The sequence below is a fragment of the Engystomops pustulosus genome, chromosome 7 (assembly GCF_040894005.1).
Source record: "Engystomops pustulosus chromosome 7, aEngPut4.maternal, whole genome shotgun sequence".
Classification (NCBI taxonomy): domain Eukaryota; kingdom Metazoa; phylum Chordata; class Amphibia; order Anura; family Leptodactylidae; genus Engystomops; species Engystomops pustulosus.
In genome coordinates, this window is record NC_092417.1 from 52,219,029 (window position 1) to 52,241,695 (window position 22,667).

The 22,667-nt window shown below is 42.4% G+C and overlaps 1 protein-coding gene across 6 annotated transcripts in view; it reads right to left on the bottom strand.

The window, feature by feature from the left end:
• Window positions 1–3,917: 3,917 nt before the first annotated feature.
• INF2 (inverted formin 2) overlaps window positions 3,918–22,667 on the bottom strand; it is an 80,909-nt gene continuing 62,159 nt past the window's right edge. For 5 of the 6 annotated variants that reach the window (XM_072115902.1, XM_072115899.1, XM_072115904.1 and 2 more), the window contains 12 exons: window positions 22,427–22,512; window positions 21,726–21,826; window positions 21,569–21,639; window positions 19,160–19,267; window positions 18,999–19,069; window positions 18,377–18,497; window positions 17,854–18,018; window positions 16,570–16,672; window positions 15,002–15,148; window positions 12,775–13,812; window positions 11,656–11,709; window positions 3,918–7,350 (listed from right to left, as the gene is read on the bottom strand). In XM_072115902.1, coding sequence (XP_071972003.1) covers window positions 11,657–11,709; window positions 12,775–13,812; window positions 15,002–15,148; window positions 16,570–16,672; window positions 17,854–18,018; window positions 18,377–18,497; window positions 18,999–19,069; window positions 19,160–19,267; window positions 21,569–21,639; window positions 21,726–21,826; window positions 22,427–22,512 — 2,064 coding nt within the window. In that variant the 3' untranslated portion in view covers window positions 3,918–7,350; window position 11,656. The remainder of the gene's footprint in view (window positions 7,351–11,655; window positions 11,710–12,774; window positions 13,813–15,001; window positions 15,149–16,569; window positions 16,673–17,853; window positions 18,019–18,376; window positions 18,498–18,998; window positions 19,070–19,159; window positions 19,268–21,568; window positions 21,640–21,725; window positions 21,827–22,426; window positions 22,513–22,667) is intronic. The other variant, XM_072115900.1, reaches the window with a different exon arrangement.

Sequence of the window (22,667 nt, forward strand, 5' to 3'; positions counted from 1 at the left end):
TGCAGACAGTAGGGAACATGGAGGAGCAGGGGTAACCTCTGCACATGCTGCCTGCAGAGAGCAAGGAACATGGAGGAGCAGGGGTAACCTCTGCACATGCTGCCTGCAGAGAGCAAGGAACACGGAGGAGCAGGGGTAACCTCTGTACACACTGCCTGCAGCAGCCAGGAACACGGAGGAGCATGGGTGACCTCTGTACATGTTTCCTGCAGGGAACACGGAGGAGCAGCGGTAACCTCTGTATATGCTGCCTGCAGGGAACATGGAGGAGCAGGGGTAACCTCTGTACATGCTGCCTGCAGGGAACACGGAGGAGCAGGGGTAACCACTGTACATGCTGCCTACAGGGAACACGGAGGAGCAGGGGTAACCTCTATAGATGCTGCCTGCAGCAGCAAGGAACACGGAGGAGCAGGGGTAACCTCTATAGATGCTGCCTGCAGCAGCAAGGAACACGGAGGAGCAGGGGTAACCTCTGTACACACTGCCTGCAGCAGCAAGGAACACGGAGGAGCATGGGTGACCTCTGTATATGCTGCCTGCAGGGAACACGGAGGAGCAGGGGTAACCGCTGTGCATGCTGCCTGCAGGGAACACGGAGGAGCAGGGGTAACCTCTGTACATGCTGCCTGCAGGGAACACGGAGGAGCAGGGGCAACCACTGTACATGCTGCCTGCAGGGAACACGGAGGAGCAGGGGCAACCACTGTACATGCTGCCTGCAGGGAACACGGAGGAGCAGGGGTAACCACTGTACATGCTGCCTGCAGGGAACACGGAGGAGCAGGGGTAACCTCTGTACATGCTGCCTGCAGGGAACGCGGAGGAGCAGGGGTAACCTCTGTGCATGCTGACTGCAGGGAACACGGAGGAGCAGGGGTAACCTCTGTACATGCTGCCTGCAGGGAACACGGAGGAGCAGGGGTAACCTCTGTATATGCTGCCTGCAGACAGTAGGGAACATGTAGGAGCAGGGGTAACCTCTGTACATGCTGCCTGCAGGGAACACGGAGGAGCAGGGGTAACCTCTGTACATGCTGCCTGCAGGGAACGCGGAGGAGCAGGGTAACCACTGTACATGCTGCCTGCAGGGAACGTGGAGGAGCAAGGGTAACCTCTGTACATGCTACCTGCAGGGAACACGGAGGAGCAGGGGTAACCTCTGTGCATGCTGCCTGCAGGGAACACGGAGGAGCAGGGGTAACCTCTGTACACACTGCCTGCAGCAGCAAGGAACACGGAGGAGCATGGGTGACCTCTGTATATGCTGCCTGCAGGGAACACGGAGGAGCAGGGGGTAACCTCTGTACATGCTGCCTGCAGGGAACACGGAGGAGCAGGGGTAACCTCTGTACATGCTGCCTGCAGGGAACACGGAGGAGCAGGGGTAACCTCTATAGATGCTGCCTTCAGAGAGCAAGGAACATGGAGGAGCAGGGGTAACCTCTGTACACACTGCCTGCAGGGAACACGGAGGAGCAAGGGTAACCTCTGTATATGCTGCCTGCAGGGAACATGGAGGAGCAGGGGTAACCTCTGTACATGCTGCCTGCAGGGAACACGGAGGAGCAGGGGTAACCTCTGTGCATGCTGACTGCAGGGAACACGGAGGAGCAGGGGTAGCCTCTGTGCATGCAGACAGCAGTGAACATGGAGGAGCAGGGGTAACCTCCGTACATGCTGCCTGCAGGGAACACGGAGGAGCAGGAGTAACCTCTGTACATGCTGCCTGCAGGGAACACAGAGGAGCAGGGGTAACCTCTGTGCATGCTGCCTGCAGGGAACACGGAGGAGCAGGAGTAACCACTGTACATGCTGCCTGCAGGGAACGTGGAGGAGCAAGGGTAACCTCTGTGCATGCTGCCTGCAGGGAACGTGGAGGAGCAAGGGTAACCTCTGTACATGCTGCCTGCAGGGAACATGGAGGAGCAGGGGTAACCTCTGTACATGCTGCCTGCAGGGAACACGGAGGAGCAGGGTAACCTCTGTGCACGCAGACAGCAGTGAACACGGAGGAGCAGGGGTTACCTCTGCACATGCTGCCTGCAGGGAACACGGAGGAGCAAGGGTAGCCTCTGCATGCAGACAGCAGAGAACACGGAGGAGCAGGGGTAACCTCTGTGCATGCAGACAGCAGTGAACATGGAGGAGCAGGGGTAACCTCTGTGCATGCAGACAGCAGTGAACATGGAGGAGCAGGGGTAACCTCCGTACATGCTGCCTGCAGGGAACACGGAGGAGCAGGAGTAACCTTTGTACATGCTGCCTGCAGGGAACACGGAGGAGCAGGAGTAACCTCTGTGCATGCTGCCTGCAGGGAACAAGAGGAAGAGCCGTGCACAACTGGCTGACAACACGGGGGGGGGGGGGGGGGGGGGGGGGGGGAAGAACTGAAACTGACAAAAAGACACAGCAAAATCGGACTAGAAACTTTTATTCTCTGCAGCAGATTGTCACAGGGACCAATGCTGGATAGTTAGGCGGACTACAACACATCCCAACTTCTCTGAGTGAGAAAGAGACACCGTGGGGAAGATTTCTCAATGTATTGGACTTAGTACGACCAGGCCAGTCATTTGCTGCGCCATTCTGGCCATTTCTGTGAAAATGTTAATACAGCTGCTTACACTTCCAGAAATGGAATTGAAACCATCCACATGCATGGTAAACACAGAAAAACGCATGCAATCTCAGTGCATTTAAAAACGCACCAGGAACGGATCGTGTGATGGTACCCTGAGGCTGGTGCCACACGCACCGCTTTGTCTGCGTTTGAAAGCGCAGACAATGTGGCGCCCACCGGGGCGAAACGCTGATGTGATCGGCCCACGGCCCGCCCCCATGGGCACGGCTTTGTCTGCGTTTTCAAACGCAGACAAAGCGGTGCGGGTGGCACCAACCACAGGCCACGGTCATGTGGTCCGCTAGTGGCACATTCACAGGGGACGGGCCATGGTTCGATCGCATCCATTTTTGACAGGTTTTACCGAATATCTTGATTAAAACTGGTCAAAAATACATGCGTATTTAAACGCATATGGTTTTTAACGGACTGCTTAAAAACGGCCCAAAAATGGGTTCAAAACGCTATGTGTGCCTCCAGCCTTATACTCCTAATGTAATGAAAATTTCTTCAGCCCCCTCAAGAAAATTCCCTCTTTTCTGTTGGCCTCTCATATATAATGCCCACTTTAATTATTCCTCCTAAGGTTGATGGCACACGCTCAGTTTTTCAGATGCAGTTTTTGAAGCCAAAAGCAGGTGTGGATCAAAATGGGTGAGACAAATAATTGAAAGGTTCCACTCCTCCTTTTACTCCATTCCTGGTTTGGGTATCAAAAACTGCATCTGAAAAACTGAACGTGTGACATTACCCTAACCCTACTTAAATGGCACATCTTTTTTTGTTCCTCCCTCCCCCTCATCTCCCTCTCCCATTGCGGCAACCCCCATATTCTGCCCCCCCCCCCCCCCCATCTACCTTTCCCATAGAGACTCACTCACCTACTCCTTTCCTTGTTGATGTGTAAGTAAAAAATAATGAAGTTACTAACCTCTCTTACTTATTCCCCTACAGCAGTCCAGCTTCCCCCTCTGCTGCTGCTATGAGCCAATGAAGCAGACCCATCACATGGCACCTGCCAGCCCCCAGCTCCCAGAGGTTTTATGGTAATGTGGGGGTGTGGATGGAGTAGAAATGTGTTGAAATTTCAGATTGTTCGGCTAGATCTGGGACGGTTGGGTTACTATTATGCCAAATTATTTTTGCCATGCGTTGGTTTAACTTAAGCCGTGTCCCTCTCTTGATAAGCCCTCTTTTCGCACTAGTTGTAAAAGTGCCTAAATGCTTTGCAATGGCATATGGCAGACTTTCTGATACCATTTCTACCCTAATTCCAATAATAAAGTGACACCCATTTTCTGCAAATAAATAATTTATTGAGTCTGCAATTTGCACTGAAAAAACAATTACAGAAGGATCCAAAATGTCTTTTCCAAAATACTGCAACAGTATATACAGAACAAGCAACTTTATTACATTAGAAGGCATAATAATTCCATATACTCTGGTGGTTAGTAGGGTATGCCAGACTCAGTGGAGCACACAGTGTATGTGATAAATGTCTTTAGATATCTCTGTCCTGTTATGATCCAGAGTGCTATAGAAGAAGTTCTGAATAGAGTATACAGCTTAGTGGTGGACACAGACCATAGAGGGCCCGTGTTGTCCCATATCTTATCATAGAGGCCATCCTTACGTCTCTCCAACAACCTGTTAGTACATGATAGCCATGGACTTCATCAGCTCAGGCATGTACATGCAATATAATAGACGGTAATATGATGGGGTCCTGCACAGCTTATATCAGTGATGTGTCTACCCCTGATAAAGCTATACTATATTGTTAGGCCCCATGCACACAAACATAATGGGTCACCATAGACCCCTATAGTGCCCAGTCATGATGCGGTATGCACACAGTGTCTCACCCCACCGTGACCATGCACTGAAAAATATAGAGCATGTCCTAAATGTTGCTGCACTACAGCGCCACTTGCTTCTCTATGGCGGGTAAGGATGAGCAGCACTCACCCTTCCTCTCACCAGTGCAGCTGTATACGTTTGTGTGCAAGGAGCCTTACCCTGCACCTTTGTATACTATTATATGTACCACCTCACATATTCCAGAACAGAGGGAATGTTTTCTTTGGCACTGACCATTCCTGAACAATGAGTGTCACTAATATTTCTAGTCTTTCTAGAAGCAGTCATGTTATTGTCATGTGATTGTGCGCAAAACACATCAACACAGAATTTAAAGACTAATCAGAAACTTGTCCTAGTCTTCAATAAATTAAAGTGTGACCATTCATCCATCCAGGATTATCAGTGGCTGCTCGGATTCACACGTGACCAACGTGTAACACAATCCAAGAGAAAGAAAACTTGGATCCAGCTTTCTTATATACAGGATGTATCACATCCTACTACTTCTTGCGCTGGATCTAAATCTTTCTTTCTTGGACTGTCCTAGTCTTCATCAGGGGTTAGATTTATAAAGTGGTTGGAAGGGGGAGGTTAAAGGGGTCAGTTGACAATAAGGTGGTTTACCAGGGTATGAACACTGGTCTAATAGAGTCAACATTCCCTTGTAAACTTTCCCGTTCTGCCCACTGGAGCCATTGGCAGCTGATTCCTGTGACATCCCGTGTCACCGATCCAATGCCAGTGGGTTGGAGCGGTGTGTGAATATTCTTGGGCCGCAGCTCCTATAGGAATAAGGGGAAGTTTACCAGGACAAGTACAATATGGTTGACACTTTCAGGGTATTGTAACTACCATGCTAAGTCTTACCCCAGCAGTCACTTTCTAAAGATGTTAACCAGGTAACACCAACTTGCCGAGTCTACTAGTCACTGCTATGATTCAATAAAGGGTTATAAGTGGGGACATCATTCTGTCCAAATTGATAAAGACCTTTCAAACTGATTTCTCTGATTGATTGGTCTATTTCATGTTCTCGATGTGCTATCAGTGTATATTCACATACACTGGCAATTAAACGAGTCCTACGGGACCAGATCCCTTATCCTGCCAAACGTTCTCTTTGTTCAGAATGGTAACACTTACAATTATTGGCAGTATCTTTTCTATATGTTCTTATATACAAATAGTGCAGCATATAAAAGGATGTATCATGTGTTCTATATGTAAATACCATTAGCGATGATCATGTAAAAACTGAGATTATAAGTAGCATCCTTACTTCCTTACTATTCTATAGTAATCTTAACCTGTCACCACTAAGAGGATAATAGTACACTGATGTATGCAATAACAATACTTGTACAAAAAGGCTGGAAAGGGGGTTTGAGCTCCCTTATACGTATGAAAAGTATTACGAAAGTTCATATTTATTTCAACTGTTCTGATAGGTCTCAATGCAACCATGCCAATAAGCCCCAAAGGTAATCTAGACAATGAATGCTTTAAAGATTATTTAAAAGTTTCCATATGTATTTTAAATGAACAGCACTTCTGAACAAAGCGGAAATTACATTTGAAGCGCAATTCAATGGCTGCACGGAGGAGCTTGGGCTGATTGCATTAACATGAATGGAACACACTTGGGCCAAGCTATCCGCAGCCTTTGTCTTGCTCACTTGGCAGATTTGCGCATATCAAAATCCACCCAAGATCCGCATGTCATTCATTTTAAAGGAAGATACCAGCAAACATTTATGTCTGAAGAGGCCTGCATGTTCACAGGCTATCTGAAGTGCGCAGGTGCGGGGCAGGGACAACATGTACTGGCCCACTCCACACCCACAAGGCACGAAATTGGCGTGATCTCAGGATCAATTGTAATTTTTTTCTGCAGAGCGCAAGAAATTGCGATTATTTCAGTGCTTCTAGGCCCAAAAAGGGTAAAAAAAAAAATGTTTTACATGCTCAAACACTTTATAGGCTTAATTTTTTACAGTAGAACCATTGCATCCACTATTAACTATCTGCAGCTTAGAATTGATACCCATTTAGAAATTAGGAAACATCGTAAGGGAAAGGAGTCAGGCATTCATGTTGGTGTTAGAAAGTGAGCACTAGCTGCTATAATATGGAGGAAATGATATGACTGGATATACAGGCAGCTTATAGACTTGGAATATTGTAGGAAGGAACTTTAAGATTAGGAACACAAAGTAATAGAATCGTCACTTCTAACTTGCAGTGATTTAAAGTACGGTACATACAAATACCACCCACATGGAGAGGAAAAAATCCACAGTGTAAAATGATTTAAGTTGTGGGTTCAGAATCTGAAACCTGTCGACTGCTGCTATGGGTTCTCAAAGTGAAGGATGAACTCCACACCCTACCACTGGGAAATCTGTGCTCTGAAATGTCCATACACTAGGTCTGTTCACAAGACACTTATCTGAATGCAGAGTTGCATTCTTGTAAAACCCTTTTTTTCTGTCTCTTAATAAACTTTAGTCTACTGTTCAGTGAAAATAGTTCAGACTGTCAAATTCTCTTCTTTTTAAAAGGAATGGACACACGAGTCATTGAAAAAAAAAGTGGCTAATACTACTGATTAGCCAGAGACTTATTGATATTCTTGTACTGTGGTGATGCATGGCCGGGAAAGCCCTTTCCAACAGATCTGTGTTGAACGACGAACATGAAATTCTATGTACAAAAAGTTGAGAACAAAGAATGAAAAAGTTATATACAGTATAGCTGGCCAAAAAGCGCAAAGTGAAATGAATATACAGTGGGTGCAATAGCACAGATGAATGGAGTTCTCCATGGTCTTCACTGCTTGGGAATCTTCCTTGTTCTGAAACCTACAATGGAGTAAAGGGAGACCAATAAGAAAGGCAACTTGAGATTTTCATGTTTTTATGACCCAAGCAGCACAGAACTTTGGGTACATCCATTTTGACAGATACAAAAAAAGATGAAGAAAAATGACAAATGAAACATTGCTGGAGCGTGCAGGAGAATTACTACATTAACATATAATTTCCTGTTGTAGGTGTTCTAGAAAGGGCTACCTATGGGGAGTACTTAATGAAATATGACAGGTTGACGTAACCGAAGGTCTGTCCTACCATAGATCCCACTATAGAGCGAGGTCCTGGCCACCCGTTGTTAATGATACTTTAGCTAAGTTCCAACATTTCCAACATTTCCAGGGGAATACCAAAATAATACCAACTATTTTTAGGATCAGGGAATTTTCCAAATTGTTTTGTGGAACATGTTAACCATTGTTTTGCCTTTAGTAACCAAAATCTAGAAGACATTGCTTGAAATAGAAATCCAATAGAGTTTTGGTTTATAGAGTTCAGCAGAATGTAGCTCAGCTACATCCAAGCAAACACATTTTAGATTAGGTGGTGTTGACATAAAGATTTATTTTGTTCTTCTCTACTATTGGAGCAGATCATTGAACAACAGATCTATCATAAGATAATCACACTGAGCATTAAACGCACCCTATTAATGGAGATGGAGCCCATTACATTTTTTTTTGGACACAGACTCCAGCATTCTGTGCTATTTCATTTGGCTTTGTTAAAGGCATCTGTGAAGAAGGCTTCTACCTGAACTCCCAACTCTGATTCACCAGGCTTGTACTTAGAGTAAACTGTGCTGTGCAGCGACATTCATGGCGGCCTGCAGCCACGGCTTCTTTTTTACTTGCATCTTTTGATACAGCTAGTAATACTCTTGCAATCCATGCCTGATAAAGGTGTGTGGACCAAAGAGTTACGCACTAAACCAAACTACTCCTTGAAGGCCATGCCATGGCGTTCTTGATGCAGGTTGTAGTGCAATTGTGGCTACATGGTCGTGTGCCAGGTAAATGAAGATGAAAGAGCCTCTTGGTAAATCTGGCTCAGATGTATTGCAACTTCAGATATAGTATCTCTATAAATATAAAAGGGTCATTCCTTGGACATTACAGATCAGACAGCATAGGCAACACACAACTCTGTACTGCTGCATCTAAACACAAAATGCTGACACTGAGCGTTTTTTTTTTTTTTAAAAACATAAGCAGCGGGAAAAATAAATCAGATATAAATTTGATATACTACTTTGTATAGGAAAATTAGAAGCTGAGCAAGCCAGTGGGATGATCAGAAGTAACAGACTTTGATTTGTCAAGCATATGCCATTAGGCTTAACTGTCGGCTGGGACCTCCATGACAAGGAATAAGTCTTGGCAATGAATACCTGCATAAGGGTACTAGATGGAGAAAGATTTTCTTCTATTCTAAATTTAATTTGCCAGGCTTGAAAATTTTAACTGCTGCACCAAATGTATGCATGTAAAAGGATCCCCCTATCAGACAGTTTAGTTCCTCACGTTACCTATGGAAACTTTGTAATAAATCATTGGTAAGGTATTAATATGGTGGGGTTGTCACTACGATCACTACCAAGGCCAACAATGGGCTGCAGTGGTATTGTGGCAAGCAGGGACCAGGATTTCAGTGCCACCAGTGGACCACAGTGATATATGATAAGCAATTACTAATTTTACTATTTAAATAAGATGAATGTAGGCAGCATGATAACTAAAAAAAAAAAAAAAAAACACCTTACCTTTTACATCAATAATAAAATCTGGCAATTTACCACTAGGGGGAGACATAACACATACTAGCTACAGTATAACAATAAAGCAGTAGGTAGACCACCATATTTTCCACCCCAACTTGTGCAGATTCTAAATGGATCAGTATTACCAAATGTCACTGTGGCAAGAGGGTACATCGGGATCCAGCAAGTACAGGAATATACTCAATCCACATACATGTGCTCTCCCCTAACCCTCCAGTACATGCACTCCCGTCCTCACAAAGATGGTGCCCACTTCTTGCCCTGGCTAAAAATAAAAGGCCTCACCAGCCTAGAAAAGTCCCATACGGCACATTCATCAGTGTACAGTAGAGTGCTACTGTAGGAGGGCGTCCATGCTGTTGTAGTGGCAAACAGCACAGCAGGTCAGGTACAATCGGGGTTGGCGTCAGCACCCGGCTGATTAGGGCAAGTGCTGGAGACCCAGAGCTCCAAAATGGGCCCACTATGATAATGTGGCGTAACAACAACCGTATTTTGGGGCCCGGGTTTGCCAATTTAATGAGCAGCCCCCGCTGATTGCAGGCCGCATAGGAGGTAGACGGAGAGGAGGTGGGACGGGCCCGGGGGCAAAGTATAATTCGGCATCCCATCATCTCCCGCCCATCCCTTTACCTCCCCTGACTGCTGCTGAAGGAGCTTGGCCACCCCGCCCTACCCAGCTCACATGTGGCCACCTGCCCTGCCCGGCCGCTTGACATGCGCCGTGGCACGCCTCATGTCCGCCCTCTCCTACGTGGTCCCCTTCCTGACTCTGCCACCACATCCCGACCGAGTGACATCCAGCTGGGGTGAGTATGATTACTACATATGTAAATGCATGTATATGCGTGTGTGTATATGCTCTATATCTGTGTGTATGTGTTGCATATACTGGATGCGTGTATATGCTGTGTGTAAGTTTCTTTTATTTAATGCTGCTACATAAGCTCACTGTTAAGTTGCCCACTGAAGCTCTATCGCCCAGGGGCCCACTCAAACCTGGAGCCGGCCCTGTGTACAATGGTCTCTTGAATACAACAGTCAGCATCTGCCATATTCATACTACTCTCTCTTGTTCTCCTGTGGAATGTGCTGAATGCACAACAAATTCATGAGGGCTTTCCTTTTCAGCCAGGGCAAGATGTGGGCTCCATCTTTGTGAGGACAGGAGTTCATGTACGGCCGGATGAGAACAGTACATTTATTTGGTTTGGCTATATTCCTGTACTTGCTTGACACCGATGTACCCTCATGTCCAAGTGACATTTGGTAAGACTTATCCATTTACTATTTGCACTGATGTTTAACCACACAGTTTGTGCTGAAAAAATGATGATGTGTACCCGCTGTTTTATTGATATATCTTGTAGGAGTTATGTCTTACCCTGATGGACATTTGCACAGTTTTTTATTCAAGTAAAAGTTAAGTTTTAAATTTTTTTTAGAGATATCGTTCTGCCTACATTTTTGATTCAATTGATAACTTTCTGTTGGGATACTTGAAGGACAACTGTTAGCTAAATAAAACAAACGAGCTGCGCTTACTAATGAAATAATCTCTCTAGCCCTTTTCCGTGTACAGCACTGTGAAAATACTAGCTTTACCAGAACATACCAAAAAGCTGTGCCGTACTGTGGCACATAGCAGTTTGATTGACGGAACGATCTTCCAGTGGTCCAACGTATCCATGAGGAGGCCGTCCAGCCACTTTCTTCTCTTCTGCTTCTCCCCTGGGCCAGCTGTCACTGCCAGGCTTAATACTGCAGTCACCATCCCCTCAGACCGGCCTCTCATGAATATGCTGGACTTCTGGAAGATAGGTCTGTCGATCGGACTGCTATGTGCCACAGTACGGCACAGCTTTTTGGTATGTTCTGATAAAGTTAAGATTTTCACAGTGCCATAAATTGAAGAGGGCTAGGAGATTATTTTATTATTAAGTACAGCTAGTTCATTTTATTAAGCCAAAAGGTGTCCTTTAAATTAGATGCACCAATGCCTCAGTTATGATTGGCTACTTTGACTAAATTAAGGCAAGAAAACCACCCGACATCACCAGGATACACAATCATGTTCAATAATAACCAGTGGTATAATTCTGAATCACAGTCTTCCGTTGTACCCATCTTCCCATCACTAATTTTAGGCAGCCATGTTGCCTGTTGGTATTCATGAAGTCTATCCATTTACTTGAAAATTCCAAGTAAATTCATTGACATGAATACCATACCACCACATAACATGGCTACCTTTTAAGTTGGGTATTAAGTTCTTGAGATCACATCCACTGGCTTTTCCACTTCTGATCAATAGTCATTAATTTTGGAGCAGGAGACATATAAGAATCAATTAATTGGTAAGTCAAGTAATGAAGACATATAGGACACAAGTAACTGAACACTTGGGGGGATGATTAGTCTTGTAATTCCATTTGTAGCAAGAGCATGGAGTGAAGATTTTTGTTGGACGTATGTGACATTAGTTGACATAAAGCCTGCTTTACTTCCATACCTACCTTACTGTACCACACAACTCTTTGTTTTGTGTGTGCCAGAATCAACTCCATACTCTGTTTTACGAAAGAGAAAATTGAATATTGCTATAGACACAATTACTTTATAGAGGCGTTAGGAGAACTGTTCCGGTATCACATCATCTACTACTTAACTAACTTTTATACAGTACTTAAAAGTAAATTCTAAAACATAAAATTGTCAGAAAATCTTGTATCTTTCGGATTTGTTGAATGTTGGACCATTCAGAAGTCAATTTATCTAAGATGCCAAAACTTTTGTGGAAGCCAATATAAGGGAGTTGTGCAATTTTAATTCTGAAATTGCAGTATCATGGTTATTATGGTTAATCAGCAAATTTTAGTAGTTTAAGGGATCAAAAAAGTCCAATAATATCCAAATATATTAATTCTTAAAACAAAAGCCAGAATTTACAGATAGTTAGGCTCACATTTACAGTTTCTTACGACTCACTTCTAAGCTTTACTGTGCAGACTAGGGCAGTTTTTGTAGAGTTACCTCAGTCTAAATTAATTGGGGATTGTAACAATATTCACAAAGATGTTCAAAGACTATGTAAATGTCTTGTCAATCTTGGCTGTCAGACAAAATGTTGTATTAAAAATCTTCCTGGGTGCTGTAATAGTCTACGGAGTCCCTTCTGTCCATTCCCATATAAACAAGTCATGAAGATGGTGTATCCCTCCAATGTGGCATCATCTTACCTGAATATGCAAGTTAGGCCCATCAATAAAATAATGTATCTGTGAAAATGTCCATTTACTTTTAATAGCTTGGGTTAATAGGGTTTATTATTTTTGTACCACTATCATTGACACTACCGTTATTTAAATGGAAAATTGGATGGAAGCTGCATCGCTATACACCCCCCACCCCACCCCAGAAGTGTTACAGAAGATGGAATAGATGCCATTAAAAATCATTGAATTCCAAAGAACATTTTAACGGATCCGTTAGACATCCATTATTATAGTTTATCAATGGAATAGGGGATTGAATGCAGGTGTGAACTGGGCCTTATTACACCTACACAATTAAAACAGAACACTATAGGTTTTAAATATGTAATAGGTCATGTACAAATAATTAAAAATAATTACCTTCTTCATTTTTTGAATGTCTTTTTTTCTTTTTATTTTTTGTTGAGCTCCTTTTGACCTTTGACCCATCTGAAGTTTGTAAAGGTGCTGCTGTTTCTGAAGATTTATTTGTTAAGTCATCACTTATTATATTTTCATTGTCTTGTGGGGCTGATGGAACTGGCAGAGCTCCTTCAACTGACCCATTATTTTTTACTGCCAGAGAAACATCAGTGGTTTGAGCATCCTGAACGGATGGTGGAACTTCAATAGATTTGTCATTCTGGACTGGTGTAGATTTATCAGTGGTCCCATCATTTTGTATTCGTGTGCAGTCATCAGTGATTTCTTTGGTTTGGACTGAAGACAACTTGCCAGAAGTCCCATTATGTTCCTTGTGAGTGGAAACATCAGCAGCTTCACCCTTCTCATCTAGTGAGCACCCATCAGCAGTATCCTTCTTGTGGGATGGGGAACTCTGGTGTAGGTCATCTTGAACTACAAGAGAATTGTCAACCAATGGCAGTTTTGTAGAAGAAACATCAACTAACTCTCTGTCCAAAGGCAGAGAATTGTCATCTTGTGGGTTCTCCTTTGTGGTTGAGCATTTATCAATTTCATTATTTTGGCCAAAAGAAACGTCGTTCGAAAAGGTTTTGCTTTTGGAGTCGACTTCATCTGGTTGACTTTGACATGCCTCCAGTTCCAATGTGAAATTCTGTGAGGATTTGTTTTCCAAGACACTGGAACTCTTTGCGGCATCAGAATCTCTATTACATTCCTGTTTGTCGTTCTCATGAAGACTTTCTTTGTCTGTAATACTTGAATCCCCTGTAGTCGTACTTAGAACAGTAGAATTCATCATCGTCTCTTTTAGATCATCCTTTCCATCGACACTTATGTTGTTCTCTAACTGCGTATTCATAAGCGGATCATTTTGGTCTTTAGTGGCCACAGTGACAGGAGGTTGGTTGGCCTTATCTTCTCCAACAGCAGCAGAAGTATCATTTATTATACCCAAACTTTGTGAGTCTTCTACCTTTATTTGCCCTGGTTTGCCTTGGTAAAATAGGATCAGACACAAGTTTTAGATGGATTCATGTGAAAAAGCAGCATAAAAGTGCACAATGAACATGGATTAGATCTGTCAAGCAGAACAATCACAAACATGTTAAGAATGAAAATGGGCTCATGCAGAGAGTCTCACCTCAATACAAAATGTGCCCAAAATTGGGTTACATTAACTGCTACAACGCAAAAATAGAAAGAGAAAAGTAGCAAAAGTCATTTATTCTCTTTCGGTATGGGAGGTCTTGCCTGCATTTTAATAAAGTAAACAAAAATCCTCATTTTATGAATTCTAACACATAAAGTACAATCTTACATTAGGATTTTTATGTAGAAGTTCCTGTCAATATATACATTTTTTTTTACACTTGTATAAATCTTTTAACTGGATTTTTACAAAAATATGCGGTTATTTTTAGAAACTCAAAGAAACAAGTGAAGAATACTGCAGAATGAAGACACCACATCACTAATGATGTTTGCACAGGCACAGTGCCCTCCATAACAGGTCTGGCTGTCCCTAGTACTGCATCTCAATCCCATTCAAGTAAATAAGACCCAGCAGTAGTATCAGGCAAAGCCAGAACCATATATCTTATTTACAATGTCTAAGCAATAAAGTTGTTGTAGGGGTGGCCTATTCCAAAGATAACCATCAATATTTACAGTGATTATGACAATCCATGTTTGGTTCAAGAGAATCTGGAGGTCTGGGAACCGAGGCTGTTATATGTACCTGAATATACCCCAACTTTTTATCGACATATCAAACCAGGATTAGTAACTTACATTGTGACATAGGTTAAATAAGGCAGGATGCACTAGTATCATATACTTTTTTGAAACTATGAGTGCTCAACTCTATAAGTGCTACAAAAAATGTTTGATTTCATGCACATTTAATTCATGCAACATTATGTACAAGGATAGCATGTATAAAAAGGAGCAAAAATAAATAAGCAAAACATTATGCGTAAAGCACAAAGTATTTTTTCTGAAATACTTTGCTAAGCAATTTTTTTTTCATTTTTTCATAAGTAAAGCAAAGCTTGCAAAAGAATAAGTTAGGAATTTGAAGGCATGCGAGTCCATGGTTAGTCTTTTTTGAAAGCCAAGCCTGATAGATGCATTCGCATAGGAGACCGAGTCAATCTCCTGGGAAATTCTGCAGTAACTTTACCATTTAGATCCCTACTTGAGTTCCTTTGAGCATCTTCAGGTTCGGATTTGTTTTTTGCAGTCTTTCGAAGCTGGAAACCTTTTTTGATATCAGCCAGTAAAGCATCAATGATACAACCTTCTTCTAACTTTGCTGCTCCTTTCCGAACTTTGGAACCAAAAACAAAAATCTATTAGTTCGGTAACAAAAACGTTTTTTTGAGGAAAGTGACAAAGTTATACAACAAGTAGACTATTTCCTTTTGAAAATAAAAGACTGAGCAAAATGAAAGTTCAGAAAAATATGACAAATGTATATATATTTTTTTACTTACTAATTTTTTTTCTACATCCATAAACCAAGTGCCGAATGGGCTTTTTATTTATAAGACAAAAAATAGATGTGTTTGTTGAGTTTTTACAGCACATAACAATGTCAACCAATCAACAGGGGTCGAATACTTTTGTCTCCATTTGCAATGAATGGTAATATGGCAGAGCTTATGCGCTCCTCCTCCTTCTACAGATCTAGCTTGATAAGGCTGGCAGCAGACTAATGGAAAAAGACCCGTATGTCAGTCTGATCCCTGATTGCACAGGTCAGAGGTAACTGCATTGTACAGAAACCTGACGCAAGGGCACCATACTTGTCCACCGAACTTTACACCTGTAGTAACTGTAAGTTGTCCCTGCAGAGGGGAAGTCTATGCATCCTATTTCTGTATAATGCAAGGACTCCCATCTTATGTAATGTATGCAGATGATGGGATCAGGCCAACATATTGGTTGATCTGCAGCCGGTGGAGAAGTCACTACAAAAATGATCCGTTAAACTCTGTGCTCTTCCTAGTCAGAAACTATTTGTGGAGATAGTATAACTATTGAATACATCGCCATTGTTCTCACAAATATAAAGAGAGCCGATTACGAGATTTCTATGTGTGCTGTGTCAATATCTTATGCAATTTAGATTGTGAGATGGTGTTCAGCAAGGTATAATCAAAAAGACTATGGAACCTTTGCATTTTGAATTTCATTTGACATATATTTATGTGAAAATAAAAACAGAATTTCACATTATTTTAAAATGATAAATTTCATGAGGTCCTAAGCTGACCAACCTCTTTCTTTTAGGTTCATGTGTCCTGTTAAAGCACACAGAGTTTTTGATCACAACAAAATATTGGATCAAAAAAAAAAAAAAAGTTGGAAAAGTTTCCAATATACTTCCTGTATCAATTCCTCATGGTTTTATAGATCTCTGCTTGCTGTCATTATGTAGGAAGCCTTATTGTTTACATCCTGTGGATAGAAATCTGTCCATGGTGATGTGATGGACACACACGTGCACAAGCTGTTATTAACACGGCTCCGATGCACATGTGTGTCCATCACAAAACCATGGACAGATTTCTATCCGCTGGAAGTGAATATAAACGTTTTCTATAGCAGGACAGCAATCAGAGATCTACAAAACTGTGAGGAAGTGATAGAGAAAATATATTGCAAAATTGTATAACTTTTCCTTACACAAACAATTTCAATATCAATCACAATATCCTTATTAAAGCTAAATCTACTGCAACTTACTAATTTTCCCATTCTCTCCTTTCTGTCGCTTTGCTTCTTCCTCTTCAAGTTGCTTCTTCCTCTTTTCTGCCTTCACTGCTTGCTCTTTTCTATCTTTATTTTCCTAAGTAATAATAAAGTAAGATCTTAATTATACAAGAAAACTATAAAAACCAGTGTGACAACGACAATTCAAGGCACATTTCCAATTAAATAAAAAAAAAAAATTACATTAAAACTGAATGTGATCTTAGGAGTCACATTGAGGGTGCGGTCACACACTGCGCTTGTGCGAAGAGCAGCACTAGCCTCAGCCCAACCTCATCAGGTCGACCTCATTTGTGTTTCCAGTGAAACGCATGTGATCGTTTACCGATCGCATGGGTTTCACTGTAAATGCGTTCGGCCCGTGGCAAGCCCCTATTGTGCTAGCATTGTGCTTGTAAACACAGTGTGTGACCGCACTGAAAAGGGAGTCTACCAGCACTCAGCTTTATGCAAATTTGCTTTCCTGTGCACTAGGTGCAGGGTCACACTTGCTGATGCACACATTTTGCCTCTTTTTCTGTGACCTTATAAAGCCTTGAGTTGCCACTTTACACAATCCATATCCTTTGTAAGAGGAAGTGCAGATCGAAGAAACATTTGGCCCTTCCCCTAGTCCACCTAGAAGTCAATTAGCATAAAGATAAACTGAATTTTCTCTAAGATGATAGATCACCAAGAAAAAGTATGTCTGGAAGCAGTGGCGTAACTAGAAGCTGATGGCCCCAGTGCAAAGTCTGTGCCAGGCCCCCGACTATAATGTATGGTTTATAGTAATAGTCTTCTCATATGGGAAAGTGACACCATAAGGGCCCCCTAAACCTCTTGGGCCCTGGTGCAACCGCAACCTCTGCACCCCCTCAACTTACGTTCCTGTCTGGTAGCTTATCAAGTGCTCCATACAATACAGGTGATCTGAAAGCTGATAGATTTTGACCATGGTGATCTCAGTTATGCCGTTGTTGTTACCGGATGAGTAACTACTTCAAAGCTCATTGAATTTGCCAATAATAATAATTCCTTTATTTATCTAACGCACACAGATTACGCAGCCCTGAACAGAGCTTGCCAGGCCAGATCAGTCCCTGTCTCCAATGGGGCTCACAATCTTATCAACCTATGTTTTGGACTGTGGGAGGAAACCGGAGGACCTGGAGGAAATCCACGCAAACATGGAGAGAACATACAAACTCTTTGCAGATGTTGACCCTGGGACAATATGTAAAATCATCTGTAGGATACATTTAAAAGACTACAAACCTTCCTTGCTTTCAGAAAGAGGTCCCTAAATGTTTTCATTGTTCCAAAAGTGTCTTCTAGTGAGAGTTTTGCTAAGTCCTCACATAAATACTCTGCCAGTTTCTTTTTCTTCTGTGAAATATCTTCCAGCTGTTGATCCAAGCCCTTCAGTGCATCAAAACAGTCCTACACATTGAACACAATCAAGATTAATATACATTCTCCTATTTCTTCTTCAGCTGAAGAATCTGGCAGGGAAAGGCCGGGCCACATTTCATATAATTTATCTCAAAAAACATATATTTTTTTTGAAAAACATGTGTGAAATATACTGTACTGTGTCTGTGAGAACCTGTCCCCAAATAAATATGGCCCTCTGGTGACAGGTTCCATTAAATTCAGAAACACTTGCGACGGTCAGATTTGATGAGTAGAATTTCTCACCACGTGTGACCAGTCTTCCCATCATAACATTTTACTGGGGGCAACTGTGGCTGGGGTAAGTGTACCAAAGGTTCAGAACCACTTCAGAGGACATACTCACCTGGACACATTTGTCATACTGTTCTTGGATGTCACTGGATGACTTGGAGAGTTTATTTTGCAGGTCTTTTAATCTTTTAAGAGTGCCGCTAGTTTCAGAATAAATATTTTCTATATTCACCCTGAAAAAAAAAAATTTACAAATGTCATGGGGTGCCCAGTGTAAAATATGTAGGACCCTCGTCTAACATTTGCAATTTTAATACTGGTCTCATTGCATATCGGTTGCACCATAAATGGTCGCAATGTGATTTTTAAGGAATGACGAATAAACTTTTAGGGATTTTTAGATATTTACAATATTGGGGTCTTATGTGACTTTGGTACAACAGTTGAGCTAATATAATTACTCACCCTCAATAGTTATAGCCCTGGAAAAAGCAATGGGTTTGCAAAATATAACAGTGGTGTAACTTGAATCTGCAGGGCCCCAGTGCAAAGACTGTGCCAGGCCCCCTGACTATAATGTATGGTATATAGTGCTAGTCTTCTCATATGGGAAAGTGACACCTTATGGGCCCCTAAGCCCCCTGGGCCCGGTTGTGATCACACCCTCTGCACCCCCTCAAGTTATGCCCCTGACTATACTGTACGCAGTACATGCTTCTCTGTTCTGTTCTTACCCAGCAGCTTTTGATACATTTTCAAGGTCATTTGGAAGTTCAAGAAGATCCGTATAATTTCCTTCAATTTCCTGGAATAACAGCACAAAAACACATACATAAAATGTAATACTGTATAGAAGCATTTGAAATATGTAATGTCAGAACCAGGAGGAGATTACCTCCAGGATATGATGCAGCAGAGTAATTCGGGTTTGGTTGGCCTTCGTCTCTGTCAACTTCAGTAAAGTGCTTATCTTAAAGCCATTGGCATTTCCAGTGTGACTTCCCTGGATAAAAAGTTAAAAGTTGTCATTCAAAGGATGTTTTTCTAGCATGTGTAATGTTTCTAGCAGTTGGAGCTCTATTTTCCCAATAAAGAGCCCTATAAATCCCCTACAGAGATTTATTGCTTGCAGCTACCACTAGGGGCAGCATACTGTACATACACTACATTTTGTGAGTGTCTAAATTACAGGCAGTCCCCGGGTTACATACAAGATATGTTCCTTGGGTTTGTACTTCAGTTTAATTTGTATGTAAGTCGGAACTGTATATTTTATAATTATGTAACTCCAGACAAAAATTGGTGTCCCAGTGACAATTGGATTTTCAAAATTTTTTGCTGTAATGGGATCAAGGATTATCAATAAAACGTCATTACAGACACCTTACAGCTGATCATTGCAGTCTGGGACTAAAGCATCAAGAGAGCTTCACCAGAGGCCACAGTGGGCAGAGGGGTCCGTCTGTAACTAGGAGTTGTCTGTAAGTGCGGTAAGTAGGGGACTGCTTGTACATTGAAACATTGTATAAGCAAAGTACACTGAACATTGCAGCACATAAGGAAAGACTGCAAAGGCTGCTGACATCAGCTGATCGGTATGGCTCCCGAGTGTCAGGAACCCACCTTTTTTCATACGTTTGACCCATTGTATGGCTAAGTCACAAGTATTGCAAAATTGTGGAAATTTATTGGAAAAAAAATATTGGAAACCCAATTAAGCTATATGGCGTAGCATGGCATTTCAGCAAGTTAACAGGAGCTGATCTGCAGTACCTTGTTATGGCCACTATACAGTGAACTGATCCTTTTGCTTCTGTCTTCATTAACTGTGTAGTTCATCGCTTGGCAATTTCCAACCACTCTTATAGATCATGGGGTCACAGCAGTTGGACCTTCACCAATCACATTTTTTATCCCCTAATCTATGGGACCTGGGACAACCTCTTTAAGTTCAAAGTATAAACAGTATACTGACATTACTAGTGGTTAGTCAGTATTTTATCATTTAACCATTGGCTATGTAAAAGGGTAATTATTAACATAAAATGTCACAGGCTAATGTACTAACCCCTGACCAGGGTCACATTAAGGCTGCCATGGGCCCGGAGCCGTTTCAATATTATAGCCCAGTGGTGGCGAACCTATGGCACGGGTGCCAGAGGTGGCACTCGGAGACATTTCTGTGGGCACTCAGACCATCACCCCAGGACAGAGTTCACAAAATAGGACCAAATACACCAAATCTTCCTGCAGTCCCAGGCAACTAAAGAGATGCTGTTCTATTTTAAAGCAACACTTCATTGGCTATTTGGAACTGTGGGAAAAGTGAGAAGGTGTGGACTGGGTTGCATTATCTTTGGATGTTATCTTGCTGGACCCACAATACTTCCGCTCCAGAATGAGACCCTGGAGAGAAGCTACAGTCTGAATTTGCCCCTTTCAACTGTATTGGTGTCCTGAGGGGGCCGATACAATTGAAAGATGTGGAAGAACAGGGAGAAATAAGTTACTGCTTAAAATGTCGTGTTGGCACTTCACAGTAAATAAGTGGATTTTGGTTGTAGTTTGGGCACTCAGTCTCCAAAGGGTTCGCCATCACTGTTATAGCCCCTACAAATCTCAAATTCACTTCATACATATGGTACTAGTATCATCATTTGTCCGCTTTCAAAGGTCCTGAAACAGCAGCTCATGTGTACGTGTATTGAGAGCATGAACAGATGTATGTGGATTTCATGGGTGAATGTTCTATTCAGAATAAAATTTGTGGGGTGGTTTGGCCTCGGGCCCCCTAGAAAGCTTGGGCCCTTTGCTGCCGCCCAAAACCGCTTTTATTAGAATTTACTACTGCCTCTCACATATATACTACAGATTAAAGGGGTTGTCCTAGACTTGTCAAAAACTTCTACGTAGCCGGGAGGGGGATGCTTAAAAAAGAAAAAAAGGACCTGGGTCCCTCCCGGTGTCCCGTGCCGCCGTCTCTCTGGTCAGTGCCCCAGTTTGTTTACAGAAGCTGCGCTTCCCATCCCCATAGCTCGCGCCCGATACAGCACTGGTAATAGGGACAGGCCAGCCACCTTGGATGGCTGGAAGCTGGACTCATCTTTTGTAAACAAACAGGGGCACAGGGACCAGAGGGATGGTGGTGCAGGACACATGGGGAGGGGCCGTGAAGGCAAGTACAGGTGCATTTTTTTAAGCAGCCCCATCCCGGCCACATATAGTTTTCTGAAAAGTCTCAGAGAGACCCTTTAAAAATTATTTTGCTTACCATAAGAATACAATGATTAATTTTGATACCTACATAATTCAAAAAGTTCCCAACTTTCAAGACAAGTTGACAAAATACCGGAAGTCTGTGGCTGGCAAGGATATCTATAAAAAAAAAAAATGCATTTAAAAAGTTCTGCATGCCTACAGCAACAATAAAAAACAGAAAAAACCCACAAACAAATTATTACCATCACATGCATTGCCGACAACTTCAGCCTTTGGTCGTAGCATCTCCAGCATGAGATTACATTCTTCAGAAGCCAGCATGGATTCAATCCGGAGCTGATAGCTTCAAACAAAATTGGAGACCTTAAATAAAACTGTATTCTAATGATCATTTAAAAAAAAACAAAACAAAACAAAAAAATCCTCTCCCTCCTAAAATTCATGGGGGCGACCACAGGGGAATTGTCCGTTTGTCCTCTCAAATTATTATATGTATTTGACATGTTCAAAATGAGAATTTAATATGTTCAATAGCAATTTATCCTTAACAGTTACAGTTTATTACAATCAGGCTACATTCACACAAACATATGGAGGACGTATATACGGTGTATATACGTCCCCCATACACTTCTATGGCCTCCCGGCGCCTTACGGGGGCGGTACCCTAACGTTCCAATGCCCGTAGAATGATAGGTCATGTCCTATCTTTCTACGGAATATGGCGCTGTGAATTCCTATAGAGAGGGGCAGGGGTGAGCTGGGGTTACGGCAGACATACGAGCTGTAATACCACACACATCCCATAAATGAAGAGTGGTGCCATTTTTTGAAAAGCAAAAATACTAAAGAACCCTTGAGTCTTCTAGATCATCACCAGGCTCATTACTTGCCCATATATGAAGAATTTTCCTTGAATAAATAAACCTATTGAACTACTTACTTGGAAACACCAAGAAGTAACAAATAAAACTGATCTGCGTTTGATAACTTGGATTTATCTTCTTGGAATGCCTTCAAATTTTCCACCTAAAAGCAAAATATACAGTCCATATTTAGGAATATGGGGAGTGTAATAAATACTGGAGTGTATTATTCAGTCTTGAAAGGCTTGTCCACTAATTGATAAACGTGGCTGCATTCTTCCACAAACAGCACCACACCACATCTAACCATGCATAATT